This window comes from Taudactylus pleione, unplaced genomic scaffold, assembly GCF_031769625.1.
Source record: "Taudactylus pleione unplaced genomic scaffold, aTauple2 ptg000201l, whole genome shotgun sequence".
Taxonomy (NCBI): domain Eukaryota; kingdom Metazoa; phylum Chordata; class Amphibia; order Anura; family Myobatrachidae; genus Taudactylus; species Taudactylus pleione.
The window spans coordinates 2,304,531-2,331,147 of NW_028284603.1; the positions used below are offsets into that span (position 1 = coordinate 2,304,531).

Consider the following 26,617-nt stretch of genomic DNA (forward strand, 5'->3'; position numbering starts at 1 on the left):
ATATTACAGTGCCCCAATTCTCATTGGCACATTGCAGTGCATCAAGTTCATATTATGCCACATGCCAGTGCCCCAGTTCATATTATGTAACATTACAGTTCCCTCCAATTCATATTCTGCCACATTACTGTGCCCTCTGTTCATATTATGCCATACTATAATGCCTCCAGTTCATATTATGACACATTACCGTGCCCCTGTCCAGATTATACCACACTATAATGCAACTAGTTCACATTGTGCCACATTACAGTGCCCCCTGTTCATATTATGCCACACTATAATGTCTCCACTTCATATTTTGCTACATTACAGTGCCCTCTGTTCATATTATGCCACACTATAATGCCTCCACTTCATATTGCGCCACATTACAATGCCCTCTAGTTCATATTATGTAACATTACAGTGCTCCCAGTTCATATTATGCCACTCTGTAGTGCCACCACTTCATATTGTGCCACATTACAGTGCCCTCAACTTCATATTATGCCACATTATAGTGCCTTCAGTTCATATTATACCATATTAGGATGAGCAGGTCAGATTATGCCACATTACAGTGCTATCCAGTTATTATTATACCATATTACAGTGAGCAGGTCAGATTATGACATACTACAATGCCCTCCAGTTCAGATTATGCCACATTATAGTGCATCCTTACCATTACAACATCCACTACACACACCTTTTACTGAAAATGGAATGTCACCCCATTCAAGCTGGGCAATCGGTTGGACGCTTGGGCCCTATAGCAATGGCACCCCCTCACCTACCCATTGACTGTACACTACAGTACAAAGTCATCCCAGTGACTCTTATTTTCTAATCAGCAAAAAGAACAACTTTTAGTGGAAAGTTTTATGTGTGCTTCTCTGACTCAGTAACATAGAGCGCTGAATTTGGTAGATTTTAATTTAATTAAGCACTGATGAAGAACAGGAGGGGGGGGAAATGTAGTGGTCCCCCGCATATTTATCAACCCAATAGCTGCTTTGGCACCATCTTATACATGAAATTATCTACTGTATGATGTGCTACTTTACAGCACTAACAATTTCAACTTCCCCTGGAATTAGTATCAGAAAGAAAACAAATTACCAAAAAAAAAATAATAGATTTAATACATTTCACACATCAGTTGTAATTTCTATGCACACAGTATGTTAAAAAAAATAATTTTATGTTCCCTTTAAATAAATAAATCTGAGTGCTGACCATTTACATTAATATGTAGATCTTATTTTGCATTAACCTTGTAAAAGCCGATGGGACTATTCAATTATTTATTTCCATAATTCAGTCAGTGGCCAGGAGTTGCACCATTAATTAAAAATGCAAGGCAAATACACTTTTCTCTGAAAGTTTAGCTATGTTCATATAAAACATCCCCGTTACCATCTGCAAGTTTATTGTTAATTAATCTTGTCTTCTCCACAGCATTTATATTGGTAGTACATGATTTGCAAACCACTGATTGCAACGTGTGCCCAGATAATTGCTATTCCTATACAAACTGGAGGCTGCTATTTTGTGACCTGAACACATTTTTAGAAGGGACCAGCCCATTTTGACATGACTAAGGCACATTCACATTATATGCAACTATTTTTACAATGATTTTCCCCTTAAAAAAAAAAAAAAGTAATAAATATTGTATGTTAGCATTTCTTTCAATTTTGTATGTTAGCATTTATTTGGCTTTTATATATTAAACTACTTCAGTATGTTTAAATGTGTTGGAGGAGGTAGGAGGGGGCTAGGTCCTATCATGTGAGGGGGAGCTTGTCTGTTATGTGGTCTGTCTTGGGTGTCGGCAATGGTCTGCCATGAATGTCCCTCTTACAGTATAAAATATCCCCCAAGTGTAAAATGAAGATCCAGAGAATTTAATGTACTGACTTGTTGAATTTTGAGCGATGATTATTATTTATTATATGCTATTACCACTATATGCAAACATGTTTAGGAAATTGTGATAGGAAGAGATGTGTGGCTGCGATTTGTAGGAAAATTAATTATATCTTTCTGTCCACGTCAGATTTTCAAGACTATTAAAAAACAACAGGGAGCCGAATTTAATATCATGTATTTCCATTCATTTTTCTTAGAATTTTCTATCTTGTATTTGTTAATTCTTAAAAATCAAGATCAAGTACTGTATAGCCAATTTTCTACATTACTAAGCTCATATATCTAAAAGGCTTATACCTAAATAAGGAGTATATTTATTTATTAATTATCTGGAATTGGTCCCAATAATTATAATTTTTTATCACAGCACAAAGAAATTAATTATCACCTGGATGTATTATGCAGGGACAGGGATCCATCCCTGCGGTGTGTTAGAAGTAAAGTGGTTGCTAATGTAATCGCTTTATTTCCAGGATGGTGCCCTGGCTGCGATACTGCGCAATCTGCTGACCCTGCATGTGCGAGCTGAGAGCACTGGGACCCTACAGATCCCTCTCCCGGAAACTTTAGCGAAGTGTAGCCCATAGGATACAGTGGCTAACGTTATCTGACGCTTTAGCAGACCCCAGCAGCTTTTGCAGTCAAAAACAAGGGATCACAGCAATGATCTCTGGCATCTGCTGCGGTACCCCGTACATAATGTGATGCCTAATAATTGCGGGATATGCACCTAAACATGCCCAGCATTCTCTTTCACTTCCCTGTAGCATGTTGTATTCATTATGTTTGGAGAGCGATGCTTCACTAACTACGCAAAGAGGCAGACAGACCTGCGAGATATTGGAGGGGATTCGGCTGTCTGTAATGGAGTGGAGAGCTAGTCATATACAGCCTTATATAGAGTATATTCTATTCACCCATATGCACCTCAAGATGCAACCCCATCTTCAGCATATGCAGCCAGGGTTGGACTGGTCCACAGGGGTACAGGGGAAATCCCCGGTGGGCCCCACTACCTGAGGGCCTCACCTCCTCTTCTAATGTCAGGTTTCAGACAGTGCACTTGAATTATACATTGTTACTCTCTTACAGAGTCAGTTACCTGGCAGAGTAGGAACATGGATGAACAGACCATGCAGTGTAGCATCCATGTTGTCTGCAGGCTATGTATTCTATAATGGTAGGCCAAGCCTCTGCGGTGGCTGGTCACACCCCTATGGAGGCTGGCCGCACCCTTTAATCATGGGCCCCTACCACTGCCTTCCCCCGGTGGGCCATTCATGTCCCAATCCGACATTATATGCAGCTCTTTTGCTATTAGTCATCCACATCATTATCAGTGAGTACAGTACTTGTACCTACCCTAGACCAGGTACAATGGATTTGCCTCCAAAAAAAACATACTTTTCCACATGTCCAGTTCTGCATAGGACACACCTCAGTTCTGCCCATTGGGTCTCGGTTGGATGGTGTACAACTTGTGTGCCCCCCCATTTTTGGATTGAGCGCAATGCAACTATACGCTCTGCAAGCGGTTATACATTCAGCTCTGCAGCAGCCCTCGCAGTTTCACAGAGCTACTGGCATTGTAAGGATAACTCAGTACATTGTGTTTAACTTTTATGGTTCATTTCTGAAACTTATATTTTATGGTATTTAGTGGCCATGTAACCATGATTTATACTGTATCATTTAACAACCTATAGTGTTAATAATAATCTATTTTATAGGTAAATTATAATATGTCATTCAAAGATGGGATACCGACATCTCTCTCTTCTTGCTTCTCAATATTTTTGCACAGCAGGAAAGAGGGGCCACTTAAGACAGTCATGGGTCTCCGTACCAGCTAATGTCATTAGACAGAGCGTTTTACACTTCAAGCAAATTAATACTTTGAAGTTTTAAGATAAAATTATGTAAATGCAGAAGTATTTCTTAAGTGCTGCAGCAGAAGTGTATATTGTTTTCTGTCCTGCACATATCTTTTCAAGTACTTTAATGATGAGCAGCTAAAACTTTTCTCCCACCAACTTACTGCACAGCTATTAAAAGTTGACTATTTCCAAGGAACAATGTGTTTCAGAATTACAGCAATATACATCCATTGTAGAAGTTGGCTAGAAGTCATTGTCACATTTACATTAAGGCAAATATATCGGCTAAGCATTACATAAATCTTATAAAAATCTAAATGTATATTTTTCTATCCAATCCAGCCTTATGCAAAATATGTCAGCACATCACAAATATTATACCAACAGTGTACAACAGGATATCATACAGGATATATTATGCCTTGGAAGTTATACCGGCAGAACCCTCCAGAGTAATAATCTAGCAGTGACCTCCAGCATATCAGTTAGTCCAGGGGTCTTCAACCTTGGCCCTCCAGCTGCTGTGGAACTACACAACCCAGCATGCACTGCCATAGTTTTAGCATGCTGTTATATCAAAAAGGTGGCAGTGCATGCTGGGATGTGTAGTTCCACAGCAGCTGGAGGGCCAAGGTTGAAGACCCCTGACTTAGTCAATGCTTCAACAGAGATTATTGTGCCACTTGTTGGCTGCGGACTCATGTGCTCTCCTCCATCTATCCCTGTTCTTACCTAAATATGCTTAGTATTATCCATTCCTGGTCACTGAAGCAGCCAATCGGATTTCAGTTAAGTTTTATGACATTTAAAATTTGTAAAAACTAGAAAGGAGGAAAACGTAATTATCACTGCTGTTGGCAGGGTTGGTATGTGCCATCTTGATGCCCTAGGTGGCGCCTCCTTTTCTAGTTGGGTGATGCCCCCCCCATAGGCATTGCCCATACCTCGCCTCTCAGCTAGCGTGTAATGGCAGTTCGACAGCAAGCTTTACTCTTTGGTGTGTGCGCCCAGGCTGTGACATCTTAACTTGAGAAGCATTTCTCTAATAAAAGGTATAAATTATTGTTCTATTGCTGTTTATTAATATGTCATTTAAATTATTCCCATTTGTTAGAACCAAACCATGAAATCCAAGAGACCAATGAAGTCAATGAAACATCTAAGCAACTAGAGTCTGATCAAGTAACTGATGATGGTACGGTCAATCTTATTTGTTATTTATATTGTTTCTTGCTCCAGAAAAAAATGTACCTACAGTATGAGCTATAGTCATGCCCACTGCTGGTCCTGCCTATTTCACCTTATCCCTCTGACTGAAGGTTAGCGGAGCCCAATAACAGTGTGTTATCAGGATTGTTCAGATATCGGTCAGCTTAAGCCACTAGTATGCCAGTATGAGCAATCATTGTCTGACAGCTTCAACTGGGCCCCATGTAAGCTAGTTATTTCACCTGATGACTGTACTACACGATCTGTACCTATTGGTATCCCATGTTTGTCCCCAAGCTTGCCAACCAGTCCCAAGGCAGCTTTAGGTGTCCTATCTGAAGCTGTACAGATGCAACATTCAAAGTCGTATTTCCATTTCATTGTCCATTCACTAGTTCACAAAATGTATAGGCCTATACCATTCTCAGTGCCTAGCAGAGAACATTTTATATCTCTATAATTATCTTTATGCAGTGGGAGAAGTTTTGGGGCAAAATTGGCAAAAACTGGGTAATTGTGAAAGCATTTTGTCATTAAATAATCTATGTAAATCTTAAAGTTTGTAATAAAGTATCTAGAAATCATATGCTCAGATGTCACCAGAGAACCTCACATTTTTAAATGAGAAATTTAAAATACATATTTATTTATTATAAAATACAGCAATTAACAAGTGCATATTAAATATCTGTTCTCATACACGTAGCCTCAAGTGCGCCATGCGACACAAGTGAGCCGCCACGTTCTGTGTGGCACGGCTTATGCCGAGCGTCTTTTTCGCATCTTTCGCACCCGAAAACGTGTCTTAGTAGCAAACGGATGCAACATTCAACTTCACGAAACTTGACTAATTAATTTGATATACGATACTGCTATATCTGAGTGCGACTGAGTCTGTATACGAAGTAGAGATGTGCACAAAACCCCGTGTTTTAGTTTTGGCAAAACTAACCTCAAATCTGGTGGTTTTGGCAAAACCACCCTCAAGTGTTTTGATTTGTTTTTGGTTTTCTTTAAAAATTGATAAAAGTAGCTAAAATCATATAACTTGGACGGGTTGAGTACGGAATGCTGGCTCTTGGGATCCCGGCGGTCAGAATCCCGACAGGTTTAGGATACCGACACTTATCTGTCAGTTTCCTAATCCTCCCCCTCTCCTTACCCCTCCCCAGTGCCTAAACCTAACCTCCCCCTGTAGAGCCTAAACCTAACCTCCCCCTTCTCGCACCCTAAACCTAACCCTCTCCTTAGTGAATAACCCTAACACTCCCCTAACCCCAGCACTTACCATCTGGATGCCAGTGCTGGGATTCTGACAGGTGGCTGGATTACGGTGCCAGCATTCTAAGTGCCAGCATCTCGACTGTCTGTATTTTGACCGGATCCCAACTTGGACTTGTTTTTGTACCTATAGCAGGGATTCCCAAACTCTGTCCCCAAGACACCCTAACAGTCCAGGTTTTAAGGATATACATGCTTGTGCATAGATGGTATAATCAAACCGACTAAAGTATTAATTAAGTCACCTGTGTTCAAGAATGGATATCCTGAAAACCTGGGCTGTTAGGGTGCCTTGAGGACTGAGTTTGAGAACCACTGACCTAAAGTATTATTAACATCAATAACATTAATTTCTAGTGATTTCCAGACAATTTTGACCACCTCACAGCACCTGAAATCATGAGGGAGGGACTTAAATGTAATCCAAAATACACAAGATCCGAGTTCCGAACTTTGGAAGAAGACCCAAGTGATCTGAGCTGGGACTTGGTTCTACTCTGAACCTGAAAATGATCTGAGCCAGGAATCGGATTCACTCAGAATCCCAAAGTTTGGATATGTTCAGTTTGCAGGAGAATCTAACCGCTCATCTCTAATACGTAGCAGAACAGAACTTGGCGTGGAAATAAGCCAAGGCTGCTGCATCATAGCTCTTCATATACATTCCTTTTAGTTTTAGAATTTGGATATTAAAACTATCTAAAATCCTAGAGAACTAAAATTGATCTGTTTAAAGAGAGCTTTTTATTAGGGAACAGATTCAATGATTTAATGTATTTATTTGTCTTACGTTGGCCCAATATGTCTCTTCACTCTGTTCAACCTCTGATTGGAATAGGAGGGTAATTTGGTCATATTATAACTAGAGATGTGCGGTTTGGTTTTCCTGAAAACCGAACACACCCGAAATTGAATTTTCTGAATGGAATCGGATTCCGAGTAGAACAGAGTCCTGGCTCAGGTCTGCTGTAAATTCGCAATCTCAGGTATTTGGTTACTTGTAAACGGGTACAAATTACATTATTTTAGCTGTTTTTATACATTTTAAACAAATCCAAAACCGAATCCGAACCAAAACACTTGACGGTAGTTTTGCCAAAACCAAACCAAAACCAGAACAGTTGAGGGTGATTTTGCCAAAACCAAAACATGGGGTCCGTGTACATCCATATCTGATCGTGTATGCAGTCATTGTCCAGCCTCTGATCTTGTCAGCTTTTGGTTGAAGCTCTGGTTTATTAGCAGTCTGACTGAGAAGTTGGATTTCTCTGTGTGGACAATTTTAGTAAAGAAAGTCAAGATAAACATTTTCTCTTTAAACCATTGACATTCTAGGTCTTTTTGGACCCTTCCCATGCAAACTCCGTTGCCAATACTTGGGTCGTTTGACTTGTGGATAGATGCCTTTTGTGTTCTTAGACTGCTCTGTTTCTGATGTAACATCATATACTGTACTGTATATCTGATTATTTTCTTGGACAAGCATGATTACTAAATCCATGTTGTATTTTAAAGCCTTGTAGTGGTCCACAGTTGCTTTCATCATTAAAGAGAAACTAAAACTGGGCTTGTTGTTTGTACGCTCGGGCATTGGAAACTGATATTGTTTGTAATTATGTTCATGCAATAACTGTACTGTATATTGTTATATATATTATTTTTTTTGCAGTCCACATGCTTAGTCAGAACATAGACAGTCCAAATGACGACGAAGGCGAAAATAATGGTAAGTTCAGACTCCAAAGAGTAGAATATGGCCCATTTATAACTAAATAACTTAATAACTTAAAAAACTCAAAACCCTTATTACTTATAGTTATGTTGACAATTACATAATGTCGGCATTGTAAATGGCGACATCTGCTTTTTTCAAGATTTTGGTGTCAGGCTGCGGTTAGGATTAAGGTTTTGGCTGTGGTTAAGGTTAGGCTGCGGTTAGGGATACTCACCTTGCCAATGAAAATTTGCCTGGTCAACTTTCACAATGTTGTCATTATGGCTTTGTCGACATAATGAATGTTGGCATTTGATATGCCGACCTCCAGTCCATGCAAACATTCTGAACGTTGATGATTAATGGATGCAAATATTTTAGGTAAACCCAACAGTAATTATACAGTGTACTTCAGGAACCTATTCCAATACCGATTAGTCTATATATAGTAGAATAAACAGAACCATCCCAAACACATATTGCAATAAGAGCAATTATTACCTACTTTCAATGGACCTATTTGAGCACTGAACCATTGCCTGGACTCCAAAAGAACTCTGAAGGTGTCCTGTGGTACAGTATCTGGCACCAAGACGTTAGCAGCAGATCCTTTATATTGTGAGGTGGGTCCTCCAAGGCTAAAAGAGACCACTGACTTCAGGGAATACTGTTGCCATGAAGGGATGTACTTGGTCAGGAACAATGTTTAGGTAGGTGGTACATGACAAAGTAACATCCACATGATGCCAGGACCCAAGGTTTCCAAGCAGAACATTGCCCAGAGCATCACACTGCCTCCACCAGCCATTCATAAGATGTAAAAGAAAATGGCGTTTACCAGACCAGGTCACCTTCCATTGCTCCATGGTCCAGTTCTGATGCTCACATGCCCATTGTAATTACTTTCATTGGTGGATAGGTCAGCATGGGTACTCTGACAGGTCTACGGCTACACAGCCACATGCGCAGCAAGCTGAAATACATTGTGTGTTCTGACACCTTTCCACCATAGTCCCGTATTCAATTTGAAGCGAAAAGCCGAAATCAGCGAAAACGTTTCGCCGATGATGTCATTTCGCCAGGCGGAAAAGTATCGCCGTATTCAATTTAAAATACTTTCCACCTAGGCGGAAAGGCAATGCAATGTAATAGGCGAAAAAGTTTCGCCTATGAATAGCAGGCGTAAAAACGTGCAGAATTGGGGTTTTGCGGTGTAGCATTGCGGGAGGCCCCGTGCAGCCTTAAGACAGTCCCCCAAAGGTAAACTGCATAAAAAAAATCTTAAAAAAGACTTAAGAACACCCCAAAAAATGACTTAAGTTATTGGGGTGAAAAAAAAAACAAAGTTGGGGGACAAAGTTAAAAACTAGCGAACTAGACTCCAAGGGGGTCCCCAAGTATGCCCCAGGTGTTTTTTACTTTGCAGGTGCTTGCGGCAGGTGGATTTTTCACGATTTTTAAAACTTTACATTAGCAACTTAAAAATATACTAGCACCCTTTTTCAAGTACCCCAAATTTGCTGGCATAAGTTATTTTCAACAAAAAAAAACCTCCTGAATAGTATTCTTCACCACTTATTCAAAAACGATATTTAGAACCTATTGAGCCCGTTTAAAAACACCAAATACCTTCAGCAAGCCAAATCATGGGGAACCATAGTGAACCCCATGTCAGAGCATCTTTTAGGGGGTGTCAGGCTGATTTACCCAAAACTAACAGAACTTTCAGCTTGTTTAAGTTTCGCCGGGTCCCGTTTTCGCATCCTTTCAAATTGAATATGGAGATACTCGGGGACGCGCGTGATACTTTTCCGCCTGCAAAACAGGCAAAGTAGGCGGAAAGTCCGGGAGGCGAAAAAGTATTGCGGGTGCGAAACATATTGAATACAGGCCATAGCCGGCATTAACTTTTCAGTAAATTGTGCTACAGTAACCCTTCTGTGAGATAGGACCAGACATTCTAGCCTTTCCTCCCCAGGCGCATCAATGAACCTTGGACACCCATGATCCTGTTGCCAGTTCACCGGTTGTTTTTCCTTGGAAAACTTTTGATATGTACTAACCACTGCATACCGGGAACACCCCGCTAGACTTGGTGTTTTGGAGATGCTCTGACCCAGTCATATAGCCATCACAATTTGGCCCTTGTCAAAGTCACTCAGATCCTTTACGCTTGTCCATTTATCCTGCTTCTAACACATCAACCTCTTGACAGGTGCCATTGTAACAAAATAATCAATGTTATTCACTTCACCTTTCAGTGTTTTTTTTTATGTTATGGCTGATGGGTGTATATAAATTTCTATCTATCTATAAATAATATATGAGTGTTGATTGAAAAGTAATGAGACTGATTTTATTATGTAGAATCAGATGACTCCACAGGATCTGTACATTTTTCTTTTTCAAAGTAGCGTTTTTTACATTCAATAAATTTTTTGCAGCGTTTCAACAATGATTCAAAGACGTGCAGTAGACTGTTTAGCGACGTCACTTTTAGGGCCAAATGTAATAGGGTGAGAGTCTAGAAAATGTGAGAGTTTAGCAGTTATCTCTCACATTGGTCAAGTTTTATCTTAAAAATGGGAAAACATCTGGATGAGAGTTTAAATCGTGAGAGTATTTTTAGTCTAAAAACATGGGAGTTTATATGTTCTCCAACTCTATTACATTGGCCGAATTTAAAAAGTGAGTTTACTGCTAAACTCTCACATTTTCTAAACTCTCACCCTATTGCATTTGGCTTTTAGTGTTGCAGCTATGGCATTTTTCACTTCTTCATCTGTTGAGAAAATTTTTCCACGCAGTTGTTTTTTCAGGGTTGTGAATGCACAGAAATCACAGGGTGCTAAGTCCGAGCTATATGGAGGGTGTTCCAGTGCTGTCCCTTTAATTTCAGTCAGTGCTGCCAATGCAACAGCAGCAACATGTGGTCGGGTATTGTCTTGGAGCAAAAACCACTGTTTCTTTAGCAAATGTGGTCTTTTCTTCCTCATGGATCCAAGCGAATGGGTTTTCAGGAAGCTTACATAGCAGTCACCATCAATTGTCTGTCCACTGGGACCCCAGTGTTTTAGGATTATACCGTGCAATCGAAGAACAGCAGAAGCATGACTTTACATGGCGAAGGAATCACACAAAATTTTTTGGGCAGAGGTGAATTTGCGTGTTTCCATACAGTGGACTGTTATTTGGATTCTGGATCATAATGACGAATCCATGATTCGTCACAATCGATGTCAGGAAATCGGGTATCCTCTCCGACATTTGAACGATGTTCTTGCACGATTCAACTCGTCGTCGCATCTGCTCTTCTGTGAGATTTCTGGGTACCCACCTGGCACACACACGATGCATTTTCAGTTCCTTTGTCGCAATATGCTGAACCAGTTCTAACGAGATGCCAAGTGAAGCTGAAAGTTCACGTAAAGTTACCTTCTGTCATTTTGCAACATCTCCACAGCTTTGGCAATGTTGACATCTGTAACCGCGGTGGATGGTCTCCCAGAACGCACTTCGTCAGTCACTCGCGTATTACCCACTTTGAATTGCTTCCACCACCAAAATACTGCAGCATGGCTACTCTTGCCGTAACATTTCATGAGTTTCATTTCCGTTTTTTCCGAGTTTAACACAAAATTCAAACACACATCTTTAAGGTAATCTCACAAACATGTCTTCCTCATCTGCCATGATGAAATGTACGAAGATCTTCTACTCACTGTGACCAAAGAAAGAAAACTACCGGCAGTCCAACCACAAGTTCAGACACATCGATGTATGAGCTTCACAATAACATGCATAGCGTTACCTTGACTACCTATGGGGCAGAAAGACAGAGGCAATCTCATTACTTTCAGCCCTCGTATATATATATATATATATATATTTGTTTATCACTCCAAAACAACACCTACAGTAGAGAGTGCTTAAATAATAGTGCTTTACAAAGCTGATTAAAGGTAGTTTAATATGTTCATCAGTATGTCCTCTTAATGTTTTTTATTCTTCCTTCTTGAGCCATCAGAGATTTTCTTAAATAATGAGTTGGAAATCCAATGTGGCCTGGAATTATACCCACTCACCAAAAATCAGCCAAAAAGAAGGCCAAGGGCCACGGACCACTCATTAGTTTAAATCAGAATATCTTTTATTCTTGATAAAATAATTGTAAACTGTATAAAAAATAGCTTACATGATTTGATAAAAAGGCCCCATAATAACGCCACTTTGGTGGAATTAGATCCTGCCAAAACCCTTCCGGATGTGAGCTCAGTGACAGGGACTTCAACCGTGGTAATTAGATACGGCACCAAACTCCTACGCGTTTCTTATATACTGTATATTTTTATTTTCTTATTGTAACCTACACACAATGGGGTTCATGTAGGTTTCAATGCAGTTTATGACAAAAGATGCCTGCGGCTGTGCATATTATCTAAAATTGTATTTTTTTGCATTATATACTCTCATAGCGTAAGATACAGTGCACTGCCATGTGCAGTCTTATGCTATTGCTGTGTCTCTTCATTGCATTACATGTGGATGCCTACATGAAACAATGGATGCCTACATGAAACAATAAAACCCCTGGACTAGAATATTTCTGCCCGCATAGGCTGTGTGCACCAGTGCTAGATGTTTTGAGGAGGAGGGGGGAGAACCCCACACACACGGTCTGTGCTAATGATCATCATCAGCAGGGATCTTGCACCATTGGGAGGCAACTAGAATATATAGGCCTCCTAAGAGGTAAATGTGGCTGCTTCCCCTCTACATATAGGATAGGGAGATTGAACTGTACTCTACTACTGTACACCAGCACACCAATTCTCTCCTTTATTCTGCCTCTTTATGGGCTCTATTTTTTAACATTATTTTTACTAAAATAAAGTGAAAAAGGGTGTTTTCACACCCTTTTCACATTATTTTAGTATCACCTAAAGTAACTAAAGGCCAATTGGAGTAGAATTTGTAAAATTCTACTCCAAGCCCTAATTATCACTTATTTTTAGTAAGCAGATCACATTTCCCATAATTGTAATGGGAAATGTGATCTGGCCGAAGGTACTAAAAATAAATTGTGAAAAATTACCTGGGAAAGCCCTGTGATAATAACCCCACCTGGAGGTGAAATTAAAATGTGTACGTGCTCTGCGCTCTGACTAATGTACAGCTGCTCAGTATAATAAATATAATGGGTTAAAATTTTCAAGCTCTTTTGTAGATGTAATTAAATTTGAACGGTAATGTCACTGTCCCAATTAAGAGAGGTGCATTGAGAAGACATCGCTAGTATTGCCCTTACTTTCCCTACAGTACTTTACTTGGTAAGGAGTGTCTTTAGTTACAAGTGCTGGGCGCTTGGAATCAGGTCTGTTTTTCCCACTCTCCACGAGTGCTGCATGTCTTCTCAGCGGCGCCGCTCTTTGACGTCAGACGTTTGTTCTCGATCTCTCTCTGGACCACCAGGTAGTGCCGTTCAGCGCAACCAATGCGTTTCGAACCACAGGAGGTTCTTTTTCAAGGATGGATGTAGTAGTGATTTGGCTGCTTTAAATACTAAAACTTAAGTCTTCAAAAGAGCGGCATCTGCATGTTCTTTGAGACTCACAATAAATATATTAATTTAACATCTATGTCTTTTCCATGCTTTTCAATAATGGTGAAAGTCAGTAATGTGTATTGGTAGTATGTAGGAGGGATATTCTAAAAACTGTTCTTAATGGTATTTTACAAAGAGCTTCAGTTCTATGTCAGTGTTTAACCCATTGGATCCATTTAGTTTTGGCTTTTTTCAACTTCTTTACAATATCTTCACCTCTCCAATCAGCAGTTACCCTTTGAATACCTAGAAATTTGAGGCCTTTTGGATTCTTTTGATGGTGTTCTAGGAAGTGGACTGAGACACTGTCTGTACTCAGTCCTCTCCTAATATTGTAAATGTGCTCGGAAATTCTGGTCTTTATTTTCCGTTTGGTTTGTCCAATATATTGTAAGCCGCACAGGGATTCGAGCAAATAAATAGCCCCTTCAGTTTGACATGATAGATTTTCCTTAATTTTGAAACATTCCTTTGTTCTTTTGGATTGGAATTCCAGTGTGGGTTTGGTACTGTTCATCTGTTGTTTACAACCCATACATTTAGTACAATAATAAAAACCTTTTTTACTGGATTTGTGCGTACTCTTGTCTATAGGTAAAAAGCTTTTTGTCAGATGTTGTTTTAGACATTTGGCTTTTTGGTATATCACTTTCGGTTTTGATGGTATGAAGTCCTTTATATCTTGATCTAGCTGTAGTATATGCCAATGTCGGTTCAGGATATTTTCAATGTCCTCTTTGGAGCCATTCCAGACAAAGAAAAGATTATCTATGTATCTTCTCCAGCATTTGATATTTTCTTGGTAGATGTTATTACTCCACATATGCTGGTCCTCCCACAATGGCATAGCTGGGGGCGTAGGATGTCCCCATAGCCGTGCCTTGCTCTTGGATATAATAATCTCCGCCATACCAAAAATAGTTATGTCTGAGGATGAAATGGATATTTTCCATGATGAAGTTAATCTGGGTATTGGACAGTTTTGATTGTGTTGAAAGGTAATGGCTGCTCGCTTGACATCCTTTTTCATGATCGATCACCGTGTATAATGATTTTATGTCGCTGGTACACAGGAAAAAGGAACTGTCCCATCTTAGACCTTCCAGGACTTGGAAATGCTCATCGTGTGATTGGGACAGTGACATTACAGTTCAATTTTAATTACATCTACAAAAGAGCTTATAAACATTATTTGTTCTGGATGTTTATAGTATAAAAGTCTTTTCTTATATGCTTTTCTTTAGTAGCGCTTGGTTTGAAATTTTAACCCACCTGGAGGTGGCCTTATCCAGGGTCTTCCCCGGTTACCGGACTCCTGCTCTGCTCTAAAAGGCAGAGCAGAGCCCGGAACCGGTCTCAGTGATAAGCTGTGTGGTCTAAACAGACTACACGCTGATATGCTGTAAAAAAAAAATGAGTAAAAAAAAAATTTACTAGAGTCCAGGGACCGGAGAGCAGGGCTCCGGTGATGTCCTCCCTCTGGTCAGCTGGTTTCCCATCCTGCACTTTGACCCAGTCACCAGCTGACCATGTCCCAGTGCAGGATGGGATGTCAGCTGACCGGAGACACGGAAGACATCACCGGAGCACTGATCACCGGAGGTAAGTGTAATTAAGGGAGGGGGGTTGCGGAGGGTAGGGGGTCGCGGGGGCAGGGCTTAGCGGCGGGGCTTAGCGGCGGCTGGTCGGCGCATGCACGGGCACGTCTCACTGTATTTTTTGCTAAAATACTGTGCTAAGTGTGCGGAGGGGATTCGCAGGGACAGTGCTTTATCGCAAGCTGTGTCACTGCAAGGGATTTTTAGTAAATCCCTGTGATATTGGTAATATCACACTACAATCTGCATTCAAAATGCAGATTGTAGTAAATAGAGCCGATAGTGTGGAAATGCCTAATGGGGAGATACATCCAAAATCCTCTTACTAATTTTACTGTGTTTTTATTATACATAAGGGCATAGGAATCTGATGTATTTGTATATTGTAATATGTGACTTTTTTTTTTTTTGCAGTCCACATGCTTAGTCAGAACATAGAAAGTCCAAGTGATGATAATGGAGAAAATATTGGTAAGTTTAAACTCCCAAAAAGTTTATTATTAAGGTTCCGTATGACGGCAGATATTTTTATTTTTAATGAAAATATCCCCGCTATGTACCAAGGGGAACTTGCAGGGACAGCTGTTGCGGTAACCACTGTCCCTGCTAGTTATATTCCCAGCATATTGTAGAAGTCATTCACGTTCGTGAAAGACTTCTCCGGGGTCAGCTGATGCTGCACATGTGCACAGTGTCAGCTTCCGGAGCCTGCCAGAGGCTGCGGGAGAGAGATTGGATGATCTCTCTCCTGTTCTCTCCTGTTAGAAATGCCTCCATAGGCTTAAACTAGAGGGGGGGGGGGGGCAAAGTCTAATAGGTTTCGCTTTAGTACTGTGCATAGGGCTGAGATCGTGGTCCCCATTGGCAATAAAGGGGACAGCGATCTACAGTGCTATGTCGCAATCTGCCGGGGATATCTGTGAAATCTCCTGCATTGCGCTATTCGTACATAGCAACAAGACATTCAGTTATGCAGTTTCTACATAATTTTATAAAAAAAAAAAAAAAAAAGCTTAATACATAGGCCTCTTATTATGTGCAGCTTATCAGTTCACTAGGAACCAGTGACATCTTTAAGGCATCCAATGGGCAAATATTCATAGCCAGATGTGAGAGGACGACATTCTTCCAACAACTTTTTGAGTTGTGAATGGCATATTATGAAATAAGAAATATTTTAAAAACAAATTAGTGTGATATTAATATAAGCATTATTACATATAAATATCTAATTTGTTACTGTTTATTAGTTAAACATACGTATTACTTTACATCAATAATAACTCTTTTATACTAGTAGAAGAAACGTTTGCATTGGGAATTGAGCATATAGAGGTCTTCCGTGTTCTGGAGTAATCCTTTGTCACTATAATTATTCTCGGTCTCCTAATGCATACAGTTTTATTATGGATTCCGTTTGGCTATAAAATATAATTATATAAAAAATATAATTTCTTACTTCTTGCATGCAAGCAGAGAGTATAGCGATATAACCAAATACAGAATTAAGATTTAATAGGTATAAATGAGCCGTAGAAGCTGAATATTCAGACACTGAACTGAAAGATGTATTCAATATTCAGGCTAATTTTACAATACAATAAATCACTTAAATAGCAACAAATATCTAGATTTCACTTAAACTTGCCAGTGTGCTCTCCCAGAGCTTAGTAAGGAAGGGGAAGACATGAAGACATAGTACATCACTAAGTGAACTGACTTTTATACAGTAACTCCCTAGAAAAATGATGCACAACGTCTACAGTTTAATCTGAAATGTGACCCTTTTCCCTGAAATCCCCTGGATTCTGTTCATGGAGTTCGTGGAGGTTTTATTGCTCTTGGCTCAACACTGTCCAAATTAATTTGTGGCCAGAGAACAGTAAAACACAAAATGTGCAAAATATTTTCTTTTCCACGTTGGATTTCCCTGAAGCCACAAAGAATGAAAATGCTGTCATAGGGCATATTTCCTACATTTACACCATGTGTATGTACATACAAAAACATGTTCAAGCTCAAATTATTGTATATCCCCATTACTCAAAAAATATTTATTTTGATAACCATCAATACTTTCTGTCGTGGAAAATTAACATACACACCATCCCTTTTTGCAGGGCCGAAACTAGGATTTTTGTCACCTGGGGCAAGGCCATAATTTGGCGCCCCCTCAAAAAAATACAACATAGAGGAATGAAAAGGGTGCGTAGTTTTATGACACAGTAATGCCCCTTATAACACATTATGCCACACATTAATGACCCTTATAACACAGTATGCCACAGTAATGTCCCTTACAACACATTATGCCACAGTAATGTCCCTTACAACACATTATGCAACACAGTAATGCCCCTTATAACACAGTATGCTACAGTAATGTCTCTTACAACACGTTATGCCACAGTAATGCCCCTTACTCATTAAGCCACAGTAAGGCCCCTTACACATTATGCCACAGTAAGGCTCTTTACACATTATGCCACAGTAAGGCCCCTTACACATTATGCCATGTTAAGGCAAATGTATATTAAAAATAACATGCACATTTAAGCAGTACATGACCTGCTTGAAAATGTCGGGCCTTGTTAATCAAACTTTGGGCCTGATTCAAAGTTGTACGCTATTGCCCGCAGCTGTAATCCTGTAAGCAGCTGCTGTACGAAAATATGCAAATTTCGCAGCCTGTGGGATATAAATTGAGGGGATGTAGTTAGGAAGCCAACGGTCGAAATGCTGAACACCGGCTTTCTGACTGTGAAAGCCCAGCTGGGGTTGAATTATAGGCGTCGAAATCCAGACGCCTATCATTATCCCTATGTCGGGAGCCTGACGCCCGGCATACGGCACCCCCTTCCCCTGGGAGAGTTAGGCTAGTGAAAGGGGGGGTTAGTGTTAGGCACCTCCGGGGGGAAGTTAGGGTTATGCCCCCTCTGGGAGGGTTAGGTTTAGGCACTTACAGGGGGGAGGTTAGGGTTAGGCACCCCTAAAGGAGGGTTAGGGGGGGAGAGGGTTAGAAATAGTTAATTTACTTACCTTGTTGGGATCTTCAATGCCGGTCTTCCGGCATTGAAATTTAAACCATTGGGCTTCATACTGTTCCCATATTGAGATTCCTTCTGGCATCTTTGCAAATCATAGATCATTCGATATTAACAGCCCTTAGTAAGGCTATGGTCACGTCGAATTAGATGCCGGTGCCTCGTTTCTTGCATACGTGATCTTGCGATGCAAGATGTGGCACATCACCGAAACGGTCATGACACTCCTGCGTTTTTAGCCAACGCTCCCCGTTACCACCTCTAAATGCTCCCGGACTGTCAATTACACTGCGAATAGATACTCACTGTGAGCAACTATGGTAAAGTACCTTGACGCATGCGCAGTGCGACTCAGAAATCCGTTACAACCCACATTTTATTTAGTGTTAAGCTATGAACAGGGCAGGTATGGTAGAGTAGGGTTCCGGACTATAGATAGACAGTAAAAAGGTCAACAATGTCTAGATAAACGCCAGATGTTAGACAGTCAATAGGTCTATTGGGACAAAAGGTCGACAGAGACAAAAGGTCGACACACTAAAGGTCAACATGTAAGAAGGTAAACGGGTACAAGTGGTCAAAAGGTCAACACAAAAAAATGGTCGACATGATTTTCTTTAATTTTTTTAGGGTTAGGCACTTACTGGAGGGTTAGGCACTAGAAGGAACGATTAGGGTCAGGTACTTAACCCGATGGTTAGTGTAAGGCACCAGGAGGGAGGGTTAGGCACCAAGGGGAGGGTTAGGGTGAATATTAGGGCTAGAAAATAAAAAAAATCATGTGTTGACCATTTTGGAGTTAATAATTTTTGTGTTGACATTTTGACTATGTTGACCTTCTTGCATGTCGACCTTTAGTCATTGTCGACATATTGACTGTCTAACATCTGGTGTCTATCTAAACACCATTGACCTTTTTACTGTCAATTTGTTAATCCACACCCAGTAGAGTAGGGATTGGTAAATCGTAAATCATATGCAATCTGGCATCACTGTAACACATGTACTGTACATCACAGATTACTAAGAGATGTGCCTGAGTCCTAAGTTGCCGCAAGAACACATGAATTCATATACGTTTTAAATTAATGTATGGCACACACATATAGAATTTGTCACACAATCTTAGGCTAATCCAACGTCCTCTGAAATGATTTCTGTCTTTAGACATCTTTATGCAATTGGCTTGTTACATTTATAGAATGTATTGCTTCTTTATACTGTAGCTTTCTTTTGTGCATTTCGTATCTTCTAGACTAGACTAGAGTCATTTTATTGCCCTTGGCTACAACACTGCCCAGCTTTGCTCTCTGCATTGGATACAGGTTTTATTCGCATACCACGAAAATACCAGTTCGTAGACGATGTATGTACATAAATGATATAAAGGTTTTTGGAAGCATAGAATTAAATTGGAATTGTCAAGCAATAATAAAACTTGCAGGGAGCACAACACATACAGATCTCTTTTAATCAAATTATTATTGGATGATGTCATGGGAATTTCCAAAATTGGAAGTAACCAGATGCATCATAACTGAGCATGACGGAATCATCGACGGAGCCTATCCCAGACAAAGAGGGGAGATTGTACGTTATTACTGGATTTGAATAGCTTGTGCTTAGCAAATGAGTCCTGACAGTACAGGGCAGCTAATCTAACTGATTATTCAACTGAACAACAACAAAATATAATATAATTTAACATTTTGGTCTTCTGTTTTTTAGCTGCAGCAGAAAAATGAGTCGATGAAATGAAAGGAGGGGACGTGACACCATTCTAGGAGTAGTGGACAAGGCTACGCGCTGAGTGTTGCTTACAGGGCTAATGGGTTATATGATAATTGGGTGTGACTTGATTTCAGTTATTCTAATTATTAGTTGCATAACATAAATTTGATGCATTACTTTCATTTCTGGATTACTCTTTGTAGCTTTTCTTCTTTGAAATTAAAAATCTATCTGCAGTTTCTGTTTGTTTCTCGTCTTCTGATGACGATCCTTCACAAAGAGTCCTTAAAAGTGTTGCTAATACTTATAGTCTGCATACTTAAGAGATGATTTTAAGTTGTTTTACTTCCCATATGATCTGATTTGGTCACTTGCCATTCCATGTAAACAAGTTCAGTAACGAATGGAGCCATTCCATACAATATCTAATGCTAAAAAGGGTAACCTGTCTAACATTTCCTAATGTAGAATGAAAATTGGTAAAAATGAATTAAATGCACAGTATTTTGACCTGATATAATGTTTCACTAAGTTTTTAAACCATTATGGTCACGCATGTGTTAAGGCAATGACATCTGTTGTTGCTACACGTGTTCAGGCAACAACTTACAATGTTACATCTGGCTGTACTATGCATGTGTTCAGGCAATGACTTACCGTGAAACATCTGTCGTTGCTACACGTGTTTAGGCAACAATTTACCATGTAACATCTGTCATTGCTACACGTGTTCAGGCAAATGACGTACCGTGTAACATCTAGCATTGCTTCTCATGTGTTCAGGCAGCGACTTACCGTGTAACATCTGTCGTTGCTGCACATGTTTTCAGGCAATGACTTACCGTGTAACATCTGTCGTTGCTACACGTGTTTAGGCAATAATTTACCATGTAACATCTGTCTTTGCTACACATGTGTTCAGGTAGCGACTTACCGTGTAACATCTGTCGTTGCTACACATTTTCAGGCAATGACGTACCGTGTAACATCTAGCGTTGCTACACGTGTTCAGGCAATGACTTACCATGTAACATCTGTCATTGATACACATGTGTTCAGGCAACGACTTACCGTGTTACATCTGTTGTTGCTACTCATGTTTTTAGGCAATGACTAACCATGTAACATCTGTCGTTGCTACACGTGTTCAGGCAAAAATAAAGGAGTTTATGGATTTCATTTTTTTTTTTTATAAAAGGAAAAGGGGGACACGCTAGCATTTTCATATGTACCGAATACATGACTGTGAGAGAAGGCACAGCATGTGTCTGTGGTTGATGTTGTGTCAAACACGTTCCAATTACTGTGGGAAATGATTACAATGGGTTTTTTTGCATTTTTGTTTCTCTTGAATATTCAAACATTCCCATCCTACTGTGATGGATTCATTTATTTTTGGCATGCTGGAGCTTAGCTTTTCCTTACTGAATTAGCTGCAATTCTCAGCTTTATATTTTCTATTTTAACTTAAGAAAAATTGAAAGAAATAGGATTAGCATTTATATGCTTTAAGTTTATACCCCACCAGTTAATCCTACAGCTAAGAATATATATATATATTTTTTTTTCATATAGACATTTTTGAAGGGTCCAACTTAAAACAATGGATACACATTACATTTCTGATTCAGTGAAATACAAGTTTGCTTAAAAGCAGGATTCATTTGCAGATGTGTCAAGCAGGAGGGCAGAGATTTTATGCACAGGAAGTTGCGTCCAGATACACTAATTAGGCGTGTGATAGTATATAAATGGTTCTTATACCCTGGCACTGGAGTCTTGGTTCCCAGTTGCTTGGACATAGATAGTGGTGAATGCTATTGGTCTCTATGGTAAAAGCATTTTAAGGTTTAAACAGATATTTTTTCAAGATTAATGTTCAGGTAAGAGGAGGTGTGACCTATTTCCATTGTGTACATGCAATATAACTAATTACATTTTATTAGTATTATTATTTTGAATGTACTTTCCAACCTCTATTCCGGTTTGGCCTCCTCTTCTGCACGCTGATTTCATGACATATGAAAATCCCTGCATTGCTTAGTATTGATGCATAGACAATGCGATGATAAGAGCAAGGGAGCCAACCCGACGATCACTGAGCTGCAAACTAAACAGCAAATAGAATCGTCCTTGATGGAGGCCCAATTTTATCTAGAGGCCCTACAGCACAGAGAGAGAAGGCCGCAGGACAGGGACTCCACCAAAGTGGCAAAAGGCTTAGAAAGTACATCAAAACAATTGCAACTGACATTTTAAACAGCTATTTCAGGTTAATAATGATTATTTCCCATATAAATAGCTTTAAGTGCAAGAAACGCATTTCACTAAGTACAGCCTTAACCGTTTGACCAGATTTGATGGGAGCATGTAACAACATGATGCTGCAGTTACATATGCCTGTGTTCATTTATCATCCAGCAAAGACACTTCTAAGCAACATATTCATTATTCCAACCTGTCTAGTGTTGGATTACATAGAAACATAGGGCACGATTCAATTCAGCGCGATATAAATAGCGCCGGGAGATAGCTCCCGGAGCTATTCAATTCATCGTGCTGTTAGGTCGGGGAAGGCTCGTTATCGCGCCTTAAACAGGGTGTTTAGGCACGATAACGGGCATTCCCCGACCTAACTTCCCGGCGCGAGGCTGTTTTCCCGGTGCTAAGGGCAGAAAACAGCCTCGCGCCGGGACTTTTGTCGGATTTCTTCTCTCATCCCCGGAGGGATGAGAGAAGAAATCATTAGTCGGATTTGTCAGTGCGGTGTATTGAATAGCCTGGGAGCTCACTCCCGGAGCTATTTACATCGCGCTGAATAGAATCGAGCCCATAGAATTTGATGGCAGATAAGAACCACTTGGCCCATCTAGTCAGCCCCTTTTCATGTATCCTGTTACCAAAAAACAAAAAATGTCTTCAATTTCACAATTGCTTCTGCAGCTGACATTAGAGGGTTTTATATTACAAATCTTTTAAAAAATAATTGGCTGTAGTAAGGACCGGCAGGTAGGAGCACTGGAGGCACTGCCAAAATGCTGGGGATCTGGGCAGTAGATAAGGACTATACTTCGGCAGTAGCTAATATACAGTCTCCCGAATAGTCCTCTCTCCCCACGAGCGGCAGTTACATAAAGGGGTTTGGTGGTGAGGAAATCCTTTTAAATCAACCAATTTTTTTCAGATTGTCACCAAAAGAAATATTTATTATCAGCTGATTATTTCTAAGTATTTACCTGAAACATTAATGATTCACACCATAAATCGGATATATTGAAATTACCATTTTTAGTTGTTGCTCTGCCAAATTATTTTTACCAGCTTTATTATTGTATAGTAACTCTTGTAGGAAAGAAAACATTATGTTATAGGAGATGCGCATACAAGAGTCATCAACACACGGAGGACACGGGAATAGAAACAGACATGTTAATGTTATTTTTCCATGTTCGGACAGATATGTTACTTGTAACAAAATGGCATGTTGGCCAGTTAAAGATTAATGTCAATTAAAAATGAATTAAGTATATCAATACGCTGTACTTTCCTTTATGGTCTACAAATTATTTTTTTTCTTCATTTGTAATTGTTATTTTCCATTTCTTTGTGCCATGTGTCTGAATAATCTGACATACAATGCCTTTATACTATATTTGTTTATGCAGAATAATAATAAAGTTGTTCAAGAGGATCATGTCCTATGTGCTGTTTTTATTTTCACAATCATTCTGTATTATTAGTATCTTAAATATAAGACTTTGCTATGACGTAAGGTCAGTTTAATACAGGTCACGTAGGACGTAATTATAGGGAAATAAAACAAGTTTGTATTAAATTAAAGAATAGTTTTGCAGTCTGTTATTAAATCATAAAAATGTTGAGTGTAAGGGGTAAATTTACTGAAGTGCGGGTTTAAGGAAGTGGAGATGTTGCCCATAGCAACCACAAAGATTCTAAATTTATATTCTAGAAGGTGCTAGATAAGTAGAATATGATTGGTTGCTATGGGCAACACCTCCACTTCTATAAACTCGCACTTTAGTAAATATACCCCTAAGTGGTCACTTTTAACTCTACTCTGAGGAATTTTGCCAGTGTAATAAAAAGGAAAGTAAATGATTGAAAAATGATGTAAAATCAGGGTTGCCGACTGTCTGGCTGCCCCTGCTGGAAGGGGGCAGCCAGATAGGCAAATAAAGGGGACATGGCAGGCATTTGTGGGCAGAGGCGTGGCCACGTGATTGTGTAATTTTGGCCCTGCCCTCGTTAGACAATGCCATGATTACCATCGAGAAGCAGGGGTAGGGCCAAAATGCGCGATTCGGCGAGAATCGCGTAACCACCCCCCTGCTGCAGGGGATCCTCTTATAACTGGGGAGGGGGAGGGATTGGCAGCTGCCGGGAGGCTTTCCTGCCTTTCTGGGGGGCCGGGAGTGGCACCCAATTTTCGGGAGGCTCCCAGCCGAATCGGGAGGGTAGGCAAGTATGTGTGAGATGTGAGCCCTTCCAGTGCTAAACATGAGTTTCACCTTACAAAGAAAGGTCTATAACAATAGTAACATACTAATCTGCATTATGGTGTATATTTATTGGCTTATCAAAGCTTTCATTATCTTGAAAGGATGAGGTTACCTTTGTTTATTGCTTAGGTGGGGAGGATCAATGTGCACTGTTTATATGGAGTAGCTGCCATTGTGTATGTTATGTGGCATTGGGAGACAAATTGTTGCTTGCAAGCAACCCACTGAAGAGTGAAAATCTTCTCCATTAGTTAGACCCACGGCTGATTACACTGTACAACAAATTAATACTTTTAATTTGTTTCCTTTCTAAAAATAGTCATACATTACTAATTTGAGGTCAAGAAAAACTAAAATGATTTCAGAATGTTTTTACTAGCTCTATTTTTTGAGCTACACTACTTGCACTATACTGTATGTACATTAGTAATATAGTCATAGTGAAAAGCTATTTTAAAATAATCTGATATTTTCTTGATAGAAAATAAATAACAGTTTTAATTCAATCAATCACAAATAAGAACACAAAACGAAACAAACATACAGCATACGAAACAAACATACAGCATACGAAACAAACATACAGCATACGAAAGTACTATCTAATATAGTGGCCTATTCATGCTATTCATGGGGGTGCTTTCTCTTTGCTTGTCACTTGTACTCCTCTTCTGGGGCATCTCTTGTCACTGTCCAACAGTAGTGATCACCTACCCTGATATCTTTGTTCCATTGCTGAAATGTCTTGGTGTAATCGCTCACTATGCTTGTCACTCAGTGCACCACAGTTATCTTGTGTGAGTAATCCCGTGAATCGCATACATTTGAATAGGGGAGGGGACAAATTATGGATTCATTTAATTGGGTCATTAGGCCCCGCCCCCTCAGTGCGGAACGCAGATTGCTGGTAAGATTCTCTCCATTCTGCCCACTTCACTAGGAATACCCCTACATCGTCATAAATGGGCTATATCTCGGAACTCAGAGCTAACTGAGAGTTATAAATGTCATATTCATTCTTTGCATGCTGAAATCAATTAGAAGTAACTATTTTCACATCGGAAACATTTTCATTGTTGTGCAGTGTTATGTCTAATAAAGACTTAAATATGGAATAAAGGTGTATACTCACAAAGGTAGACTTATATGTAAAGAAAGGCTGGAGGGGGGGATGTTAACATTACAAATGAAGATTGGTATATTGGTTATTATTCATATAGCTCTGGTCTCCCTAAACATCTGGAAGGTGGTCTATGAGTTACTAGTTTACTTTTTTCATTACAAAAAATGAAAGACTGTAAATTCACTTACTTTCACACATACCCTCTACACGTTTTGACCAAAACAAGCCTTGAAAAAGAGCCTTGTTTGGTTTGAAACTAGAAATGTACAGTTTGGTTTTGGCTCAGATCTTCCCACCAAGTTCGGATCTCAGAACGAGGCAAAACGTCATATATCATGGAGATCTGTGCCGAGATGTCCGCGGAAGATGACGTTTTGCCTCATTCTGAGATCCGAACTAGGTGGGAAGATCCGAGCCAAAACTGAACCGCTCATCTCTAGTTGAAATGTGCTGCTGCCGTTACTGTGGAGCAAGATGGTTAATCCACCAGAGGCAATAAGTGAAAAAATAGTCCATGATTTCCTGGAATTTTTTATTTTTTTATCAAAGCTCTTTGGATCGCACCGATTATTGGGAATCTGCGCATGTGCAGGACCCATTCTGCGAGTGTGCAGAATGGGTTCTGCTAACATGCACGCTAGCCCTTGAATGCCTCTGCCTGATTGACTCCCGATTTCCGGGAGTGGCAAACCCAGGATCTGCGTTGATCAACAAGCCGGCCAGGCTGAGTAAGCTGAGGCTTACTCAGCTGTCCGGTCAACCGGCGCCATCCACCATCGCGACCACCGATGTTTGTGATGGTGATCCCAGCACTGCGACCTCGGTCGCAATGCTGGTATCACAAATGCAGCTGGGGCTGTCATATCTGTGTGCAGCTTTGCAATTGCGTTTCTTGCTGAATCAGGGCCCTTGATCATTGATGTATGTCCGCTGTTTACTGTGTTGAAGATATATATATATAACTGGAATAAGAGGGCTTCACTTGGAACTTTTCTTTC

At 39.9% G+C, this 26,617-nt stretch overlaps 1 protein-coding gene across 1 annotated transcript in view; it reads left to right on the forward strand.

The window, feature by feature from the left end:
* Positions 1–23,670, forward strand: part of LOC148518155 (uncharacterized) — a 798,612-nt gene extending 774,942 nt beyond the window's left edge. The window contains exons 12-15 of the mRNA XM_088477479.1: positions 4,909–4,989; positions 7,954–8,010; positions 15,616–15,672; positions 19,974–23,670. Coding sequence (XP_088333605.1) covers positions 4,909–4,989; positions 7,954–8,010; positions 15,616–15,672; positions 19,974–19,990 — 212 coding nt within the window. The 3' untranslated portion in view covers positions 19,991–23,670. The remainder of the gene's footprint in view (positions 1–4,908; positions 4,990–7,953; positions 8,011–15,615; positions 15,673–19,973) is intronic.
* Positions 23,671–26,617: the final 2,947 nt, after the last annotated feature.